This window comes from Podarcis raffonei, chromosome 5, assembly GCF_027172205.1.
Source record: "Podarcis raffonei isolate rPodRaf1 chromosome 5, rPodRaf1.pri, whole genome shotgun sequence".
NCBI lineage: Eukaryota > Metazoa > Chordata > Lepidosauria > Squamata > Lacertidae > Podarcis > Podarcis raffonei.
Window position 1 is genome coordinate 15,325,631 of NC_070606.1, and position 16,964 is coordinate 15,342,594.

Consider the following 16,964-nt stretch of genomic DNA (forward strand, 5'->3'; position numbering starts at 1 on the left):
ATAGGCAAACTATACACTTCATTTTATTTTGTTTATGTCTTGAAGACACTACTCAGATTCACAACTATGGAAGGGGTCTCAGAGACTGGTTCTCAAGACTGTGTAGTCCCCGGGATACAAGCCCCATGGCAGAGTATATCAAAGTACCTGGACACTAGTCCTTTGGGAGAAAGAGCTGTAAGATAACCCGTGCTTCTGTGGGCTGCCACCTTTACTTTGTTGGGAGATTTGTCATCAGATCTCCTGTGTGTTTTTTTAAAAAATGTAATAACTACCAGGGTGTCTGTCTGGCTCTCTGAATCAGATTGGATGCGACTCTGAAGGAGCGAAGGGTTAACTGTTTTCTTTTATGCTATTTCCCAATTAAAATCATGCCCTGAAGTTCCTATTTCCCCCTCGGGCAAGAATATATAATAAATATGGCACCTGTGTTTTTTCCCCTGCTGCTTTGGAGAGTATGTGATTTTTTTGTTAGGAAATCTCTCATTCCCTCCCTCGCTCTCTCTCTCTCTCTCTCTCTCTCTCTCTCTCTCTGTGTGTGTGTGTGTGTGACAGAGAGAGAGAGAGAGTTAACCACAAACCACAGAGCCTAGGACTTGCCGATCAGAAGGTCAGCAGTTCGAATCCCCGCGACGGGGTGAGCTCCCATTGCTCGGTCCCTGCTCCTGCCAACCTAGCAGTTCGAAAGCATGTCAAAGTGCAAGTAGATCAATAGGTACCGCTCCAGCAGGAAGGTAAATGGCGTTTCTGTGCACTGCTCTGGTTTGCCAGAAGCGGCTTAGTCATGCTGGCCACATGACCCGGAAGCTGTACGCCGGCTCCCTTGGCCAATAAAGCGAGATGAGCACCGCAACCCCAGAGTTGGCCACGACTGGACCTAATGGTCAGGGGTCCCTTTACCCTTTTACCAGCACCACAGTCCCAATTACAAAACCCACCTTCCCCACAATAGCTTTTGCATTTTTAAAAACTGTGGATTTTCCAGCCTCATGTCTAGTTTCGTACTTTCTGGCCAGCTACAAATACTCTTGACATTCTGAAAGCTTTGTTAAAGCCCATGGCCTGTTCTTCATCCAGTCCCTAAGCATGTTTACTCATAAGGAAGCCCTTCCAAGTTCAATGGAATTTGCTAGGGATTCCTGGTAAATACTCCTACGATTGCAGCCTTCATCAACCTTCCCAACCATAATGAAGTCTAAGCAGAGCCATCTCTCGAGGCATTTTGTTGCCTGAAGCAAAATACAAGATGGCGCCTCCACTCCCATTCCATATGCAGAAGCCAGCTGAACTGCTAGTTGAATATTACTGTGGTGAAGGGGATAGTGTCCTCTACCACTACTTAGGGCAAAAGGCCACATATGAGTGAGGAATAGGCCATGTTGGAGACTCAGGAGGAACACTCATGTGGGACACCATTAATGGTGCCCAGCACCTGCCACCAGAGGTGGGTATTATCACTATCTAATGGTAGGGCTGGCCCTGAGCCTATGTAAGCATAACTACATCTGAACACATACACAGATAGTTACATTTGTCTCTTCTTTTCTTTCCCTCTGCGCCTGTTCTCTTGTCCCATCCCTAATCTCAATATTTATCTTGTAAGACTTGGTGCAAGACTTACCTTTTGCTTAAGTTACTCTGTATGGTTCTGTATATAAAGGAAGATGTTAAGAACAATGGGTGGTATTCAACTAAATTTTACTCAAGAGTAGGTATGTTGAGGGACGCAGGTGGCGCTGTGGGTTAAACCACAGAGCCTAGGACTTGCCGATCAGAAGGTCGGCAGTTCAAATCCCTGCGACGGGGTGAGCTCCCGTTGCTCGGTCCCTGCTCCTGCCAACCTAGCAGTTCGAAAGCACGTCAAAGTGCAAGTAGATAAATAGGTACCGCTCCAGCGGGAAGTTAAATGGCATTTCCATGCGCTGCTCTGGTTTGCCAGAAGCGGCTTAGTCATGCTGGCCACATGACCCGGAAGCTGTACGCCGGCTCCCTCGGCCAATAAAGCCAGATGAACGCCGCAACCCCATAGTCGGTCACGACTGGACCTAATGGTCAGGGGTCCCTTTACTTTTACCTTAGGTATGTTGAAGTTAATGGCGCTAACTTAGGCTCATTAACGTCAGGGGGCTACTCTGAGTATAACTTAATTGCAATATCACCCGATGTTGATAATCCTTTCACCAATAAAAGGGATCCTCATAGAAAATAGCAAAGACTATATGTCTTTAAAAAAATTCTCTACATATTGCTAAACTTCTTAGACCATCCTTAAGGGCAGTTTACTCCAACCCACTTCTTTCTCTTGTAAGAATCAAATTATAGCCCTAAACAGTTACTTTGTTAAGAAGTGAGATGTAAACCAACTCCCATAATGCATTGAGCTGAGTGGCTCTTGGTCACTGGCAAACAAAGTGTATTTTCATACTACTACTACTAATAATAATACAGTGGTGCCTCGCAAGACGAAATTAATTCGTTCCGCAAGTTTTTTCTTCTTGCGAGTTTTTCGTCTTGCGAAGCACGGTTTCCCATAGGAATGCATTGAAAATCAATCAATGCGTTCCTAGGGAAACCGCCTTCAGACCAGGTCCGGGGACAGTCTGTCCCCCGACCTCTTCTGAAGGCTGGGGGGGGGCAAGGACTTCTCCGCTGTCCCGGGGCGATCTGAAAATGCTGGCGGGCGGCAGCGAACGCTGCGCTGCCGCCCGCCAGCATTTTAAAAGCCCCCGGACAGCGGAGACTTCTCCGCTGTCCCGGGGCGATCTGAAAATGCTGGCGGGCGGCAGCGCAGCCTTCGCTGCCGCCCGCCAGCATTTTCAGATCGCCCTGGGACAGCGGAGAAGTCTCCGCTGTCCCGGGAAGGCAGGCGGGGGGAGCAAAGACTTTTGCCCCCCGCCGGCCTTCAGAAGAGGTCCAGGACCTCTTCTGAAGGCCGGCGGTGGGCCAAAGTCTTTGCTCCCCCCCGCCTGCCTTCAAAAGCCATCAGGATAGCGGAGAAACGTGCTGCGCTTCTCTGCTATCCCGGGAAGGCAGGCAGAGGGGAGCAAAGACTTTTGCCCCCCGCCGGCCTTCAGAAGAGGTCCAGGACCTCTTCTGAAGGCCGGCGGAGATTTCCCTATGGGCTTTCTTCTTGCGAAGCAAGCCCATAGGGAAATTCGTTTTGCGAAGCACCTCCAAAACGGAAAACTCTTTCGTCTTGCGAGTTTTTCGTTTTGCGAGGCGTTCGTCTTGCGAGGCACCACTGTAATTCAAAACATACATTCTACATGCCTGAGTTTTCACTTGCAGTCTCCATCCTTCAGGTTCAGACTGGGGGTGGGGAGAAAAGGTGCATATTTTAATTAACTAATTTGAACTTTCAGAAGCAATATGCAAATTGAAACACAACCACCTTTGGAAATCTGCACTTCTCTGAATTATCCCGTACAGTTCTACTACCAAAAAAACCAAAACATGCCAAAAATGCATGTATTAGGAGAAACTGTTTTCAAAAGAATATGCATATTTTGCAAAATTGCATTCAAAAATATGAATGCTAAGAGAAGCGCTCGCTCAAATATGTTTTTCACATTTTTGTGAGGACTTTTAATCGGAATTTGAAAACTGTCATGGAAATGTGGCAAATGAGCTTATGACGGGGGGGGGGAATTAGAAACCAAAAGAGACTGAGTTAACAGCTAGTATGTTTGTTTGTTTTGTTTTGGCAGGATCATCCGAACCAAAGTGCAACAGCCATTCCACCCAACACCAGATGGGAGTGCGACTGGAGTCACTGCACCTGGACATACTATAGGTAAGATGAAACCAGAGAGGTGGGGATGGCGGGGCAGCGGGGGGAGGGAGGGAGAAAGTAATGTCAGGAATTGAGTGGTCTCATACACAGGTCCATAGCTGTCAACTTACAGATTTGAAAATAAGGGACCAGCAGCCTCAAAAATAAGGGATCAGCAGCCAAAATAAGGGATTTTGCTTAGCTTATACAGTGGTGCCCCGCAAGATGAAAATAATCCGTTCTGCGGGAGCCTTCGTCTTGCAGGGATTTTCGTCTTGCGGAGCTCCGCTATCAGCCGATCAGCTGATAAGCGGTAAAACAGCTGATAAGCGGCTTAGCGGCTTTTAGCGCTTAGCGGATTAGCGGATAAGCGGCAATTTAGAGATAAGGAGCTTAGCGCCTTTCAGAAAAGGCAAAAAAAAAAGGGAGACCACGGAAAAAAATTCGTTTTGCGAGTAAGCCCCATAGAAAAAAATGTCTTGCGAAGCAGAAAAAATGTCGGAAAGCCCTTTCGTCTTGCGCATTTTTCGTTTAGCGGGGCATTCGTCTAGCGGGGTACCACTGTACATAAATCCGGCACTGATGGAGCCATGTTGCTTTTGCTGCCACTGACTGTGTTTTGCAGGGGGTTGGACTAGATGACCCTAAGGGTCTACAACTCCCACCAAAGAAGAGTGGCAGACAAAACTGATGGACGACGTCGAGATGGCAAAGCTTACAGGCAGAATTAGAAACCAGGAAGAGGACCTCTTTAATAAAGAATGGGGAAAGTTTATAATTTAGTTGAAAAGCTATTGTCAAGATTTACATACATTGGTAGGATTGACAGAAAACTTGTAGTAAAAATTTGAACTATGGATGGACAAATGTTTTATAAAAATAGAGTTATGAAAGGGATGCAGAGGGGGAAATCACTACATTAAGATGCTGCGCTGGTTGGAGGGTATGCTAAGCAGCACGTCGGGGCTGCCGTCGTCCTGGCGTGAGGAGTTCCATCAGCCCTTCCCCGCCCGAGAGAGGGGGGAGGGAGAGAGACTCTCGCCCACAAGCCCGGCATGAGGCGGTTGTGGCACCGCAGTGGCTGCTGAAGCACCGCCCTTCTACGTCCCTCCCCATCCCCTCCTCTTCCTCCCCCCTCAGGCCGTCTCCTCAGCCACCGCTGCCACCTCTGGCTTCCCCTGGCAGCACAGCAAAATCTCGCAAGAGAGGGGCTGCCTGCCCGCCCGCCGCCACCTGTCTCCTCACAACGCACCCCTGAGGGGGAAAAGGGAGAGACGGAGACGCGGCAGCTCTTGCACGCGTTCTCTCTCACTCTCTCGCGGCAGAGGACCCTGCTTCCCTCCCGAGCCGGGTGAGCATGAAACCCAGGAAATTTAAGGGACATCATAATAAGGGACAGCAGCGGGACACGGCCCTGGGATAAGGGAGTTTCCCGCCAAATAAGGGACGGTTGACATCTATGCACAGGTCCAGCACACAGTTAAACAAAAGGACAAGGTTAAGCGAGGCAAAGCTTTCATGAATGTCTCCCCAAGGCCAAAGCAGCATCGAGCCTGTCCTCTAGCTAGGCTTAGATCTTGGGCACAGAAGTTGTATGTTTGAGTGGCGGTTTGCAGTTGCTCTTCCAAAGCCCTCCTCATGTTTGTGTGAATGCTTCGCTGTCCCATTGCTTGGGGCACATCTATGCAGCAAACGAATCTTCCCTTTCGGAGGAGCAAGCTGCTTCCGCCGCCACAGAAACATGTGTGAAAAATCCCTTGTAACCACAGTTAGAGATTAGAGCCCATTTCCTGCAGGATCGAAAACGCAGTGTGCCCCATATCCATGTTTACATTACAAAAAATGGTGTTGCTCAACGCAGGTTTTATAAGTGTGTGCACACCGAGGGAGCGATAGAAGACTGAGCAGAGGCTAGAATTAATTGAATAGCCTTTTCCCCAGGGATATGACTTTTGTCTCATGGAAGTGAAAGGTACTTAAATTAGATCAGCTGTCAAATAATGTAAGTTTGCCAAAGAAGCGAGGGGACAAATGTAGGAGGAGCTGTCCTGTTTTCCAATGCCACATTCCTAGAACGTCTCCTCCAAAACACTGCAAGCTGGGATGCAAACTAGACTGCAGTGCAGGGAAGGAACAGCCTTTGAGGAAATGGGCATGCAGATTCTATTTCTGTGCCAAGCAGCCAAATCTTCCGTAATACGGTCTGGAAGCTGGAAGAAAAGACACCAGAGTCTGTGCACATAAAGGGGTGGTACAGCTCAATCCAGCCACCTTGAAGGTTTTTGCTCCAAAGATTTAACCAGCTGTGGCCACCAGACTGTTCCCCAAGTCTGTCCATGGCACATTATCGCCCGAGTAACGTACAGTCAGGGACACGGGTGGCGCTGTGGGTTAAACCACAGAGCCTAGGACTTGCTGATCAGAAGGTCAGCAGTTTGAATCCCCACCACGGGGTGAGCTCCCGTTGCTCGGTCCCTGCTCCTGCCAACCTAGCAGTGCGAAAGCACGTCAAAGTGCAAGTAGATAAATAGGTACCGCTCCGGCGGGAAGGTAAACAGCGTTTCCGTGCACTGCTCTGGTTCGCCAGAAGCGGCTTAGTCATGCTGGCCACATGACCCGGAAGCTGTACGCCGGCTCCCTCGGCCAGTAAAGCGAGATGAGCGCCGCAACCCCAGAGTCGGCCACAACTGGACCTAATGGTCAGGGGTCCCTTTACCTTTTTAATGTACAGTCATACCTTGGTTTTCGAACAGCTTAGTTCTTGAACATTTTGGCTCCCAGGCGATCAAAAACCAGAAGTGACTGTTCCGGTTTACGAACTAATTTTGGAAGCCGAACGTCCGGCCCGGCTTCTGCAGCTTCCGATTGGCTGCAGGAGCTTCCTGCAGCCAATCAGAAGCCGTACTTTGGTTTCCGAACGCTTTGGAAGTTGAACAGACTTCCGGAACAGATTCTATTCGACTTCCAAGGTACGACTGTATTTGCATTAAAAGAGTTATGCAAGCATTCCCAGAAGTATAAATAAACACTCCTCTCCATTTTTATTATTAGTAATATAGTAGCACTAACTCCAATCGAAATCCTGTAGGATGGCATATTTTGGGTGGGTTAGGGGAGAAATAGCCTTTCTGTTGCATTATTTACTCAAAAAGGGGTGGTGTGTACACCCACAGTAGAAAAGGGGGGGCGCGCAGCCATGACTGGTCCTACCATTAGGCAAGGTGAGGCAATGACCAGACAACAGGCAGCAGTAGCTACCCGTGGTTTTTCTTCCTGAGCCCCTGGCCCTCTGTTGCCTCACTGCCCTCCTGAGGCTCCACAATTTGGCCTGCTACCTTATGTGTGGTAGACAGTATCCCATTAACAGCATTCACCCAGTTTTTGTATGTGAAATTGGGAGAGGCAACATCTTTCCCATCCTTCTGGCAACATAATAAATTAGGCTGGTCCTGTGTGCAGCCCTCCAAAGGGTTGTTAAAATCAGAGCGGGAAGATAATTTTTGCAAATGAAATTATAGTCACTGCAACGAGGAGAAGGGTATCCTCACAGACAGTGGTGTCCAAACTTTTTTCAAAGGGGGCCAGATTTGATGAAGTGAAGGGCCGTGAGGGCCAACCAAAGTGGTTAACCTTTTTTTTAGGAGGGAAGTTTATATATATATATATATATATATTACCCCAAAGTTGTTGAGCTAAACTGCCACAGGGGCCAGATTAAACAGACTGGTGGCCCCCGAAATGGACTTTGGACATAGATATGCAGACATTTTTGTTTGTTCCACAGGAACACTTGATTTTGACGGGCACTGAGGGGGGAGCAACTCTCACTTACAATAATTCTGCAGCATCGAGAAAGATACATTTCTCACTCACACCGTTGTATAACTAGGGCTCTTCTTTCCAGTATGTCTCCTTTCCTAGGTGTTGAGCTTTAAAACCCTAAATGGCCTCGGCCCAGTATACCTGAAGGGGTGTCTCCACCCCCATCGTTCAGCCCGGACACCGAGGTCCAGCACCGAGGGCCTTCTGGCGGTTCCCTCACCGCAAGAAGCCAAGTTACAGGGAACCAGGCAGAGGGCCTTCTCGGTAGTGGCCCCTGCCCTGTGGAACGCCCTCCCACCAGATGCCAAAGACATAAACAATCCTATGACTTTTCACAGACACCTGAAGGCAGCCCTGTTTTGGGAAGCTTTTAATGTTTGATGTTTTGGTGTGTTCCTTTATACTTTGTTGGAAGCCTCCCAGAGTACAATCAATCAATCAATCAATCAAATAATAAATACTTCATGACCATCCCTACTTGTTGTCCAAGGCCTCGGGATGGGGGGCGGGTTTGGTGTTCTTATCAGGGCTCCTTTCCCACCCACCTAGATTCCAAAAGAAACGGCAGCGTTCCTTGGTTTTTCCCTTCTTTAATCTATTATAGGTGGCTTTCCAAGCTGCCGCCATTTTCTCCTCCACCCCCATGCTCATGAAACTGAAGCAGGTCCTTTCTCATAAACAAGTGGTGGCCCCAGCTTCTGTCTGAAGGAGCCTTCTGGCTCACAAGGTGGTGATAGCACCATGATCTCCTCTGGTGTTAGCTACCAAGGACACACATGGCTGTTCTGTGCTTCCATGGTGCCAATGCTTTCTCCACAGTCCAGTTTGCTGGGGGTGTGGGGAGCAATTTCAAGCTGAGATCTATTGCCATGTGAGCATTGGGGGGGGGGAGCTGTTGTTGTTTGAACCGTATTTGGGGCAAGAGGAGATAAAAGGTGCACCTGAGTGGCCTTGCCATCCCAAAGTCACCGCTTCTTTCCCGCCTCACAAGTTTATCAAGGGGTGGTTTATATTAATCAGCGTCAGTTGATTAATCCAGCGCATTAATCTGTTAGATCTCAGGTTACTTCCACGCCAGGTGTTTTGAGGTGGAATTCCCCATTCTTTGGCCTCTAAAAAAGAAGGTAGGCAGATTCAGTTACTGAAGCATGGGAAACAGTGAAGAAGAATAAGGAGTGCTTAAAACCATGAGTAAAATAACATTTCAACTTTTGGTCAGAACACATGTGCTCTGCTGTGCTGTGATTTTTTTCACAACACCTCCACAGAGACTCGGACTATTCTGTTTATTCAATCAGTTTTAAGCAATGAAATTTTCATAAATTAACCTGTATGAATGAAAAAGACAGTTCTGCATAAAAATACTACTACTTCTTTTAAATAAATAAATGGTGCAAGCATGTTCAGGTGCGCCAACTTGGGGGGGGGGGCACAAGGTGTCACCGGCCCCCTCAACAGCTTGGCACTGGATAGCTCAGTTGGTTAGAGTGCATTGCTAATACCAAGATTGCAAGTTTTCTATAAAAATATATATAATACTGTATATAATTTTAAATTAAATTTTCTAATTTACATTTCAAAATACTCATTTAAACAACCTTAAATCAATGACTTCCTTTCTTCTCTTTCTGTGGTTCATTTTGCATACCGTACATCCCTGCATATTTACATGAACTAAACCATTCAGTAAACCATTGTTAAATCCATCAAAATTTCTTTACACTGTTGAATTTATCTTAATGCTACCAACATTTTGAAATGAACACAATTTTCACCCATATATTCAGTAAACATTTTCCAGTCTTCTTTAAATGTACATTCTTCTTGCTCTCTTATTCTATATGTTAAATCGGCAAGTTGCGTGTATTCCATCAGTTTAAGTTGCCATTCTTCTTTAGTTGGGACCTCGTTCATTTCCCATTTTTGAGCTAACAAAACATGGGCCGCAGTAGCAGCATACATAAATAGTCTTTTTTGACACCTGGGAATTTCCCTCTGAATGATCTGCAACAAAAAGGAATCTGGTTTGTTTGTTTTTTGAAAGGTCCTTGTAAACATTTTTTCAATTCATTGTAGATCATTTCCCAACACTCTTTTACCCTGAAGGTAATGGGGCCCTTTATATGTCCAGCTGTCCTTTGTTGACAACAAATTGTCGCTGTTTTTTGTGTTGAATATATGCTATATAGAAATGAGCAAACCAGTGATATTTTAGGGAGCAAGCTAGCAGGCGGGGACCATGACTTACACCACAGGAGCCTACACAACACAAAACACTGTTGCTGTATGTAGGTTTTATTTGATTTGTTTTTTATCTTATATTTTGGAAATGTACATCCAATTTTTTTTCCTTTAAATTTTTGAGGGATCCCCAAGAGAGTAGGGCCCTAAGCTATAGCTTGTTTAGCTTATACGTAAATCTGGCACTGTACATGTGCTATCTACACCTCTAAAAGTAAAGGTAAAGGGACCCCTGACCATTTGGTCCAGTTGTGACCGACTCTGGGGTTGCGGCACTCATCTCGCTTTATTGGCCGAGGGAGCCAGCGTACAGCTTCCGGGTCATGTGGCCAGCATGACTAAGCTGCTTCTGGCGAACCAGAGCAGCGCACGGAAATGCCGTTTACCTTCCTGCCGGAGCGGTACCTATTTATCTATTGCACTTTGATGTGTTTTCGAACTGCTAGGTTGGCAGGAGCAGGGACCGAGCAACGGGAGCTCACCCCGTCGCTGGGATTCGAACCGCCGACCTTCTGATCGGCAAGTCCTAGGCTCTGTGGTTTAACCCACAGTGCCACCCACGTCCCTGTCTACACCTCTAGCTCACACCAAAGGGCAGCGCGAAACAAGCAGGAACCCAACAGGTGCAAGGAGACACCTTTATTAGTCCGAGTAAGTGGTATAGATTCCAACGTTTCTTTAAAAGCAATTAGCTCTTCTCTAGGGGACTGTCAGAATCAGGATTAGCTCAAATCTATTGCAGGCTCAGCTGCCACGGAGGGAGTCCGTATGTCAGTGGCTCATTTTGGAGCTAGTCATCTAAGAAACTGTAATAGATGTAGCCTATTTCTTTTTCTGTCAGGCCCCTGATGAAGAGCTAATTGTTCAAAAGAGGTTGGGATTTATACCTCTTGGATGAATACGCTTGTTCCCTGCACCTGCTGAATTTCTGGTTCTTCTGAAGTTAGGTTCCTGCTACTTCTCCACCTGCAGTCTTTGTACATACTGATGTTAAAAATAGTGATTGATATATATATAAATTATAGTATATATTATATATTATATAAAAATTAGTCTAGCAAATGAATTGGTTAATTATTGCAACCCTAATTTATATATTTGGATCCTGATACTGACGGTTTTGTAGTCGTTTTAAACTGTTCTGTTGATGTATCTGGGAATAGCTCATATTTTCCCCAAATTGATTTCTAAAAGCGCCTTAAAGCTATATTTTCTTTCTGACAATAGTCATTTTGCTTACTAGATGGTTAAATTTTCTATGGTTAAGGTATGGGAAACAGTCGCCTTTGCAAAGGTGGCAGGTGACCGCAGTGCAACTTGTGACTTTGTTTAATTATAATTTATTAACAGATAGAATAGCAAGCAGAAAGCCAGTCTATCAATTAAAGGCGCTTATTAGAAAGCTTATCAAGAATTTCTTGATCAGAAATTTAGTAAGGGGAGGTTAGTTGCTCAAAACCTGCCATCACCAGTCTTGTCCCAAAATGCACAGCTAGAGGATATTGTGTATTTTGCTGGTTGCACATTAAGATGTTCCTGAGCAATGTGTTCCAGTACATTCTCTTGGTGTGGGGAGTGCTGCAGGAATGACTTTCTAATTTCTGCTTAAGATCTTAGTGGTGTCTGCATATCAGCTTAAACAGTACCCCTTCTGGAGTACTCCTTGCAGACCAAGATTACTCTATGTCCCAGAACCATAAAATGTGCAGAGATTCTGTGGCTAGCTTAGGGTTTCCTTGGCTGATAAACTGAGGAAGGAGGGGTTCCCCAGGGGCAGGAAATTTAAAAACCACAGCGGCAAGGGATTTTATGGTGGTGATGGCAATGGTGATGAGACGCCCGGCAGTGATTGGCCGTGGTGCCCTGATGTCACAGAGGGGAAAGGCAGGCGGAATAGGCTAAAGGTTATTATTGCCTGAGGCACTCTACCCAAAAGAGCAACTGGGACTAGGAAAGTGATGCAGAAGGAGGTGCATAAGAAAAGATAAAGTTGAAGGAAAATGGGGGGCTGAAGCTAAAAAGATGCAAGCAATTGCATGCTACATCAGCTGAAGTATATTGTTCAGTTCATGAGAAGCAATGGCACCACTCTTTTGTACTGGAGCAAAATGTCCAGTTCTGGGCACTGCAGTTAAAGGAGGACATCAACCAAGTGTAATGTCAGGCTTTGGAGAAGCGGCTTCCTCCCTCCCTTTAGCTGTGGATATGCAAAACAAAGCAAAAATAGTCTCTTACCATTTAAAGAGATTTTAATGATCACAGCGAAAGAACAAAGAGTCTATTCTCGGAGTAAAGGTGCTCCCAATTAAGGTTTCCACCCACTTCCCCCCGAGTCACTTCCTCGTCTTGCAACCTGATCTTGCAACTGCTGTGCCTTCTGTGCAGCTACCTTGTCTAATCTATGTGACCTTGGACTGATCAGCTGGACATTTTCCAGCAAACCGGAGTCCATTAACTCTCTCTCTCTCTCTTCTGGTTCTTCTTCTCCTAGCTGTTCACCACCCAGTTCTTCCCAACTTTTGTCTTCAGAACTGTGCCCCTCTGCAAACCACTGTTCCAATTTTATACTGTTCCACCCAGTTCTTCCCAACTTTTGTCTTCAGAACTGTGCCCCTCTGCAAACCACTGTTCCAATTTTATACTGTTCCACTGCTTCTGGGCAGCTTCAGGATCCTGGTTAGGAGCAGGGGGAGGGGGAGGCTCCCTCTATTCCTCATTTGTGCAGCCCTCCTCAGCACGGTCTCTGACATATAATATTCCTGGAGGAGAGCTACAAAGATTGAGAAGAGCCTAGACAGCAATCCTTGGGAAAAGGTTGAAGGAACTGCCTTTGTTTAGTCTGGAAGGGGCAGCTAAGAGGCAATATGATAGCTACCTAAAAAATATTTTGATAGCGTCTCATGGATGATGGAGCTCTGGAGGGAAGGATGGAGCTGCAGAGAGTAGGATTCAAATTAATGGGTTCACATTATAAGAACTTTCTGATGGTACAAGCTGCTTAACACTGGGCCTGATGGTCACCTGTCGGGCATGCTGGAGCACTGAACTTCCTACGGAGGACCTTAAGGTCCATAAATAGCAACACCCTAGAGGTCCCAGCCCCTAAGGAAGTCAGATTAGCCTCAACCAGAGCCAGGGCCTTTTCAACACTGACTCCAGCCTGGTGGAACGCTCTGTCTCATGAGACCAGGGCCCTGCAGGATCTGATTTCTTTCTGTAGGGCTGTAAGACAGAGTTGTTCCTCCTGGCCTTTGGCTTAGAATCAGTTTGATTCCCTCCCCCTCTTCTTTTTTCCTTTCTCCTCCTGTGACGGAACTCCTATTTGAGGACTTCCCTGGCTTTTTTCTGGCCCATGTAGGACCAGTCTGGATAGTTAGCCTTGGTGAAGACTAGACGTTTTCATCCCCCAAAAAGTTTTTGATTTGAGTTTCCATTGAAATGAGGCTGTGTTTTAATGTTTTAATGTTGTATTTTAATCTTGTTTTTAAGTTGTATTTCAATCAATTTGCTTTTATATCAGGTGTTAGCCGCCCCGAGCCCGGTCTTGGCTGGGGAGGGTGGGGTATAAATTAAAAATTATTATTATTATTATTAGCAGGGGGACAGATGAAATGACCCTAGAGATGCCTCCAAACTCGGTGATTCAATTATTAATAATAATAATAATAATAATAATAATAATAATAATAAATTTTATTTATATCCCGCCCTCCCCAGCCGAAGCCGGGCTCAGGGCGGCTAACAACAATAAAACAATACAAAAGTACAACACAAACAACACTCTAAAATCATTCATTATAAAATTATAAAATTAATATGGCAATTCACCTTCCACCAGCATCAATTTTCAGCATTGCCAGCAGGGCAGGCTGGATGTTTCTGGGGTCCCTTGAGCAGAGGATGTCAGTGGGCCCCTTTCTCCCTTCCTTTCTTCCTCAAACTACACTCCCTCTTGGGCTCCCCCCTTTAAAGTAAAACAGACCTTGAATAACAGGGCAACCCCCAATGCCAATGTTTCAATGGTGTTTCAAACATACGCGGTTTCACTTAAACACAAGGTGCCTTGGAACGTAATCCTAAATGGAGAGCTGCCTGTAATCAGTATGGCAAACTGAATAGGTCTACTGAGCAGAACCGGCCTGCCTGTGGGGCAAAGTGAAGTATCTCCCTCAGGTGGCAGAAGTACAACTGGCACCCTGCCCACCCCATGGCATAGTGCACAGTGTCGCCGCTCATCTTCCCTGCCATGGGGCGGAGAACACTGAGATCCAGCACTGAGGGCCTTCTGGCGGTTCCCTAATGGCGAGAAGTGAGGTTACAGGGAACCAGACAGAGGGCCTTCTCGGTGGTGGCGCCCGCCCTGTGGAACGCCCTCCCATCAGATGTCAAGGAAATAAACAGCTATCTGATATTTAGAAGACATCTGAAGGCAGCCCTGTTTAGGGAAGTTTTTAATATTTAATGCTGTCTTGTTTTTAACACTCGATTGGAAGCCGCCCAGAGTGGCTGGGGAAACTCAGCCAGATGGGCGGGGTATAAATAAATAATTATTATTATTATTATTATTATTATTATTATTATTATTATTATTATTATTATTATTATTATTATAGCAATGCCATGAGGTGCGCCCTAACTCTCTCCGAGTTTGGCAACGGGTTTGCAGTGTTCAGTTGCTGGCAAAAGTGGGCCACAGCGATGTGGGGAGATGGCTGCACATTCCCGTTTTGCCTCAGGTGCTGAAACAGGACAGGCCGCCCCTCCTAATGAGACTTGTTTAACTTGTGTTGGGATGCAGATACATACCCTGGAAGGGAAATGGGATTTTGCTGGTTAGTTGTACAGTCATGTGGGAAATGTGTTGTTTAACTGGGTGACACTTATCAGCAACAGGGAGCTCCAGTAACCAATTACAGTGGTACCTTCATTCGCAAACGGCTTAGTTGTCGAACAAATCGGCTCCCAAACTCTGCAAACCCAGAAGTTCTGGTTTGCGGACGTTTTTCGGAAGCTGAACGTCTGGCGCAGCTTCCGTTTGAGTGCAGGAAGCTCCTGCAGCCAATCAGAAGCCACACCTTGGTTTTTGAATGGTTTTGGGAGTCGAATGGACTCCTGGAACGGATTACGTTCTAGAACCAAGGTACAGTAGTAGTGGCACCCGCCCTGTGGAACGCCCTCCCGTCAGATGTCAAAAGAACTAAACAACTACCTGACATTCAGAAGACATCTTAAGGCAGCCCTGTTCAGGGAAGTTCAGGGAAGTTTTTAATGTGTGACATCTTAGTGTATTTTTGGTCTTTGTGGAAGCTGCCCAGAGTGGCTGGGGAAACCCAGCCAGATGGGTGGGGTACAAATAATAAATTATTATTATTATTGTCAGCGCTGCCCAAGGTCCCAGCTCACACAAGACCAACGCTGCTTCCTTCTTTAGTATAAAAGTCTTTATTGAAGTTCAGTTTCACTTCCACACGCGCAGCGTGCAACGCTACGTCTTTAACGTTAGACCGCCGAAGCTCCATCTGAATCTCCTCCCCCCTGACACCGGTTTAAGATTCTAGCCTTACTCCACCTCTTCCTCTGTTCCTTCCTTCTCTGGGTCCGCCTGCTAGTCGGGGTCTCACCCTTCCTAGACTCCTCTGACGCTGAGTCCCCTGACTCTTCCCCCTCCCTCCTTCGGGCTTTAGGACCTGGCTCCCAATCCGGGTTTTCTGCTGTCCCGCGCTCCTGCACATTTGAACTTGGCGCGCGCGCAGCCTCCCACTTTCCTTCTGACCGTTACACTCGTGTCACTGCTCCCTCCTTCGGGGAGGCTAGCTGGACCTGGCCTTCCCTCCGTTCCCCCACTTCCCGATGGGGGCGTGGTCAGCCCTGACTCATCTTCTCTCCCCGCTGGAGGAGACGCTGGTCCTGACACATGTGACTCTTCCCCCCCACTGCGCTCTGGTGGGGGAGCTGGTCCTGATCCTCCGCTGCTCCCTTGGGAGTCCCCGCTGGCCCCTTGCTTCTGGTGCGTCCCCCCTGGGACCCCCCTTGCCCTTACCAAAGGCACCCCCTTCTGGGAATCTTCTGATTCGCTGGAGAAGCTAATGGAATCTCTCGGGCCACTGTCATACTCCCCTACGCTCCCCTCGGATTCCTCTCCTCCGCTCTCTATTTGCTCTCTCCCCTGTGCTTCTGCTCCTGAGCCTCTGACAATTATTATTACAGGCTTGTTTAGAAGGAGTGTGCCTATGCAGGGCATATTCCCATGAAGACTTTCACTGTTAGCCATTCTGTGACTCTAATATTTACCTGTAGTGTAATAGGCTCTTGAAAAATAGTGGGTATGTGTCAGTGGTGTGTGGGGAAATTTTTCATAGGAGAAAGTTAGGGTCAGAGGCACCAGCTTCATGCCTCCCTCCCTAAGCCAGGCAGAAGCTTCCTAGATTTTGGGAATGAGGTGTCAGGCCTCTGAAGTGATGCTGGAGCCTTTGTACTCCTTTCAAAAGCTGGGTGGGCTTTAGGAAAGCGGCAGGAGGGTCTTGGCCCCATCTAAGCATCGTGCCTCGCCCCCTCCCCAGATGAGCAGAAACTTCCTGGTCTTTGGGAAGGAGGCAGCGGGCTTTAATACTTTAATACTCCGATTTACCAGGAACATTTAGGGGATTAACCTAGTCCCCATAGTCCACTGACCGCATGCCACTGGCATGTGTGTGTTATAAACAAGCAACTTCACAGCTCTCGCGGTCACAGAAAACTATGTTCAAAAGTATGGTGTTCATTTACTGCTAAAAAATATAGCAAGCAGGAGGACTTGGGTAAGATATTTCAGTGGCTAAGAAATACAACTGGTGAACTTAGAAGAGTTTCTTTCTTTAACTGTCATTCAAAAATTATTTTAACTTCGACATGACAGGTTGGGCCAACAATTGCCCTGCAGTAAACTCAAACTTCCCTAAGCATGAATATGCCTTATTTTTGTAACGTGAAATCTGATTTAAAAGAGTTGCAAAGCTGCTCTGAGGACGGGAAAGGTGAGCTTGTGGCAGCACAGGCACTTTGCACAACATTTGCACATGCTAATTGATGCAAATTTGGAAGGATTGCTATAATTTAAATAGTGAGGAAGATTGGGACCAGGTGATCTGGG

At 46.7% G+C, this 16,964-nt stretch overlaps 1 protein-coding gene across 24 annotated transcripts in view; it reads left to right on the top strand.

Annotated features, from left to right (window-relative positions):
* Nucleotides 1-16,964, top strand: part of PAX2 (paired box 2) — a 154,000-nt gene that overhangs the window by 54,002 nt on the left and 83,034 nt on the right. For all 24 annotated transcript variants that reach the window (XM_053387947.1, XM_053387963.1, XM_053387939.1 and 21 more), the window contains one exon: nucleotides 3,708-3,793. In XM_053387947.1, coding sequence (XP_053243922.1) covers nucleotides 3,708-3,793 — 86 coding nt within the window. The remainder of the gene's footprint in view (nucleotides 1-3,707; nucleotides 3,794-16,964) is intronic.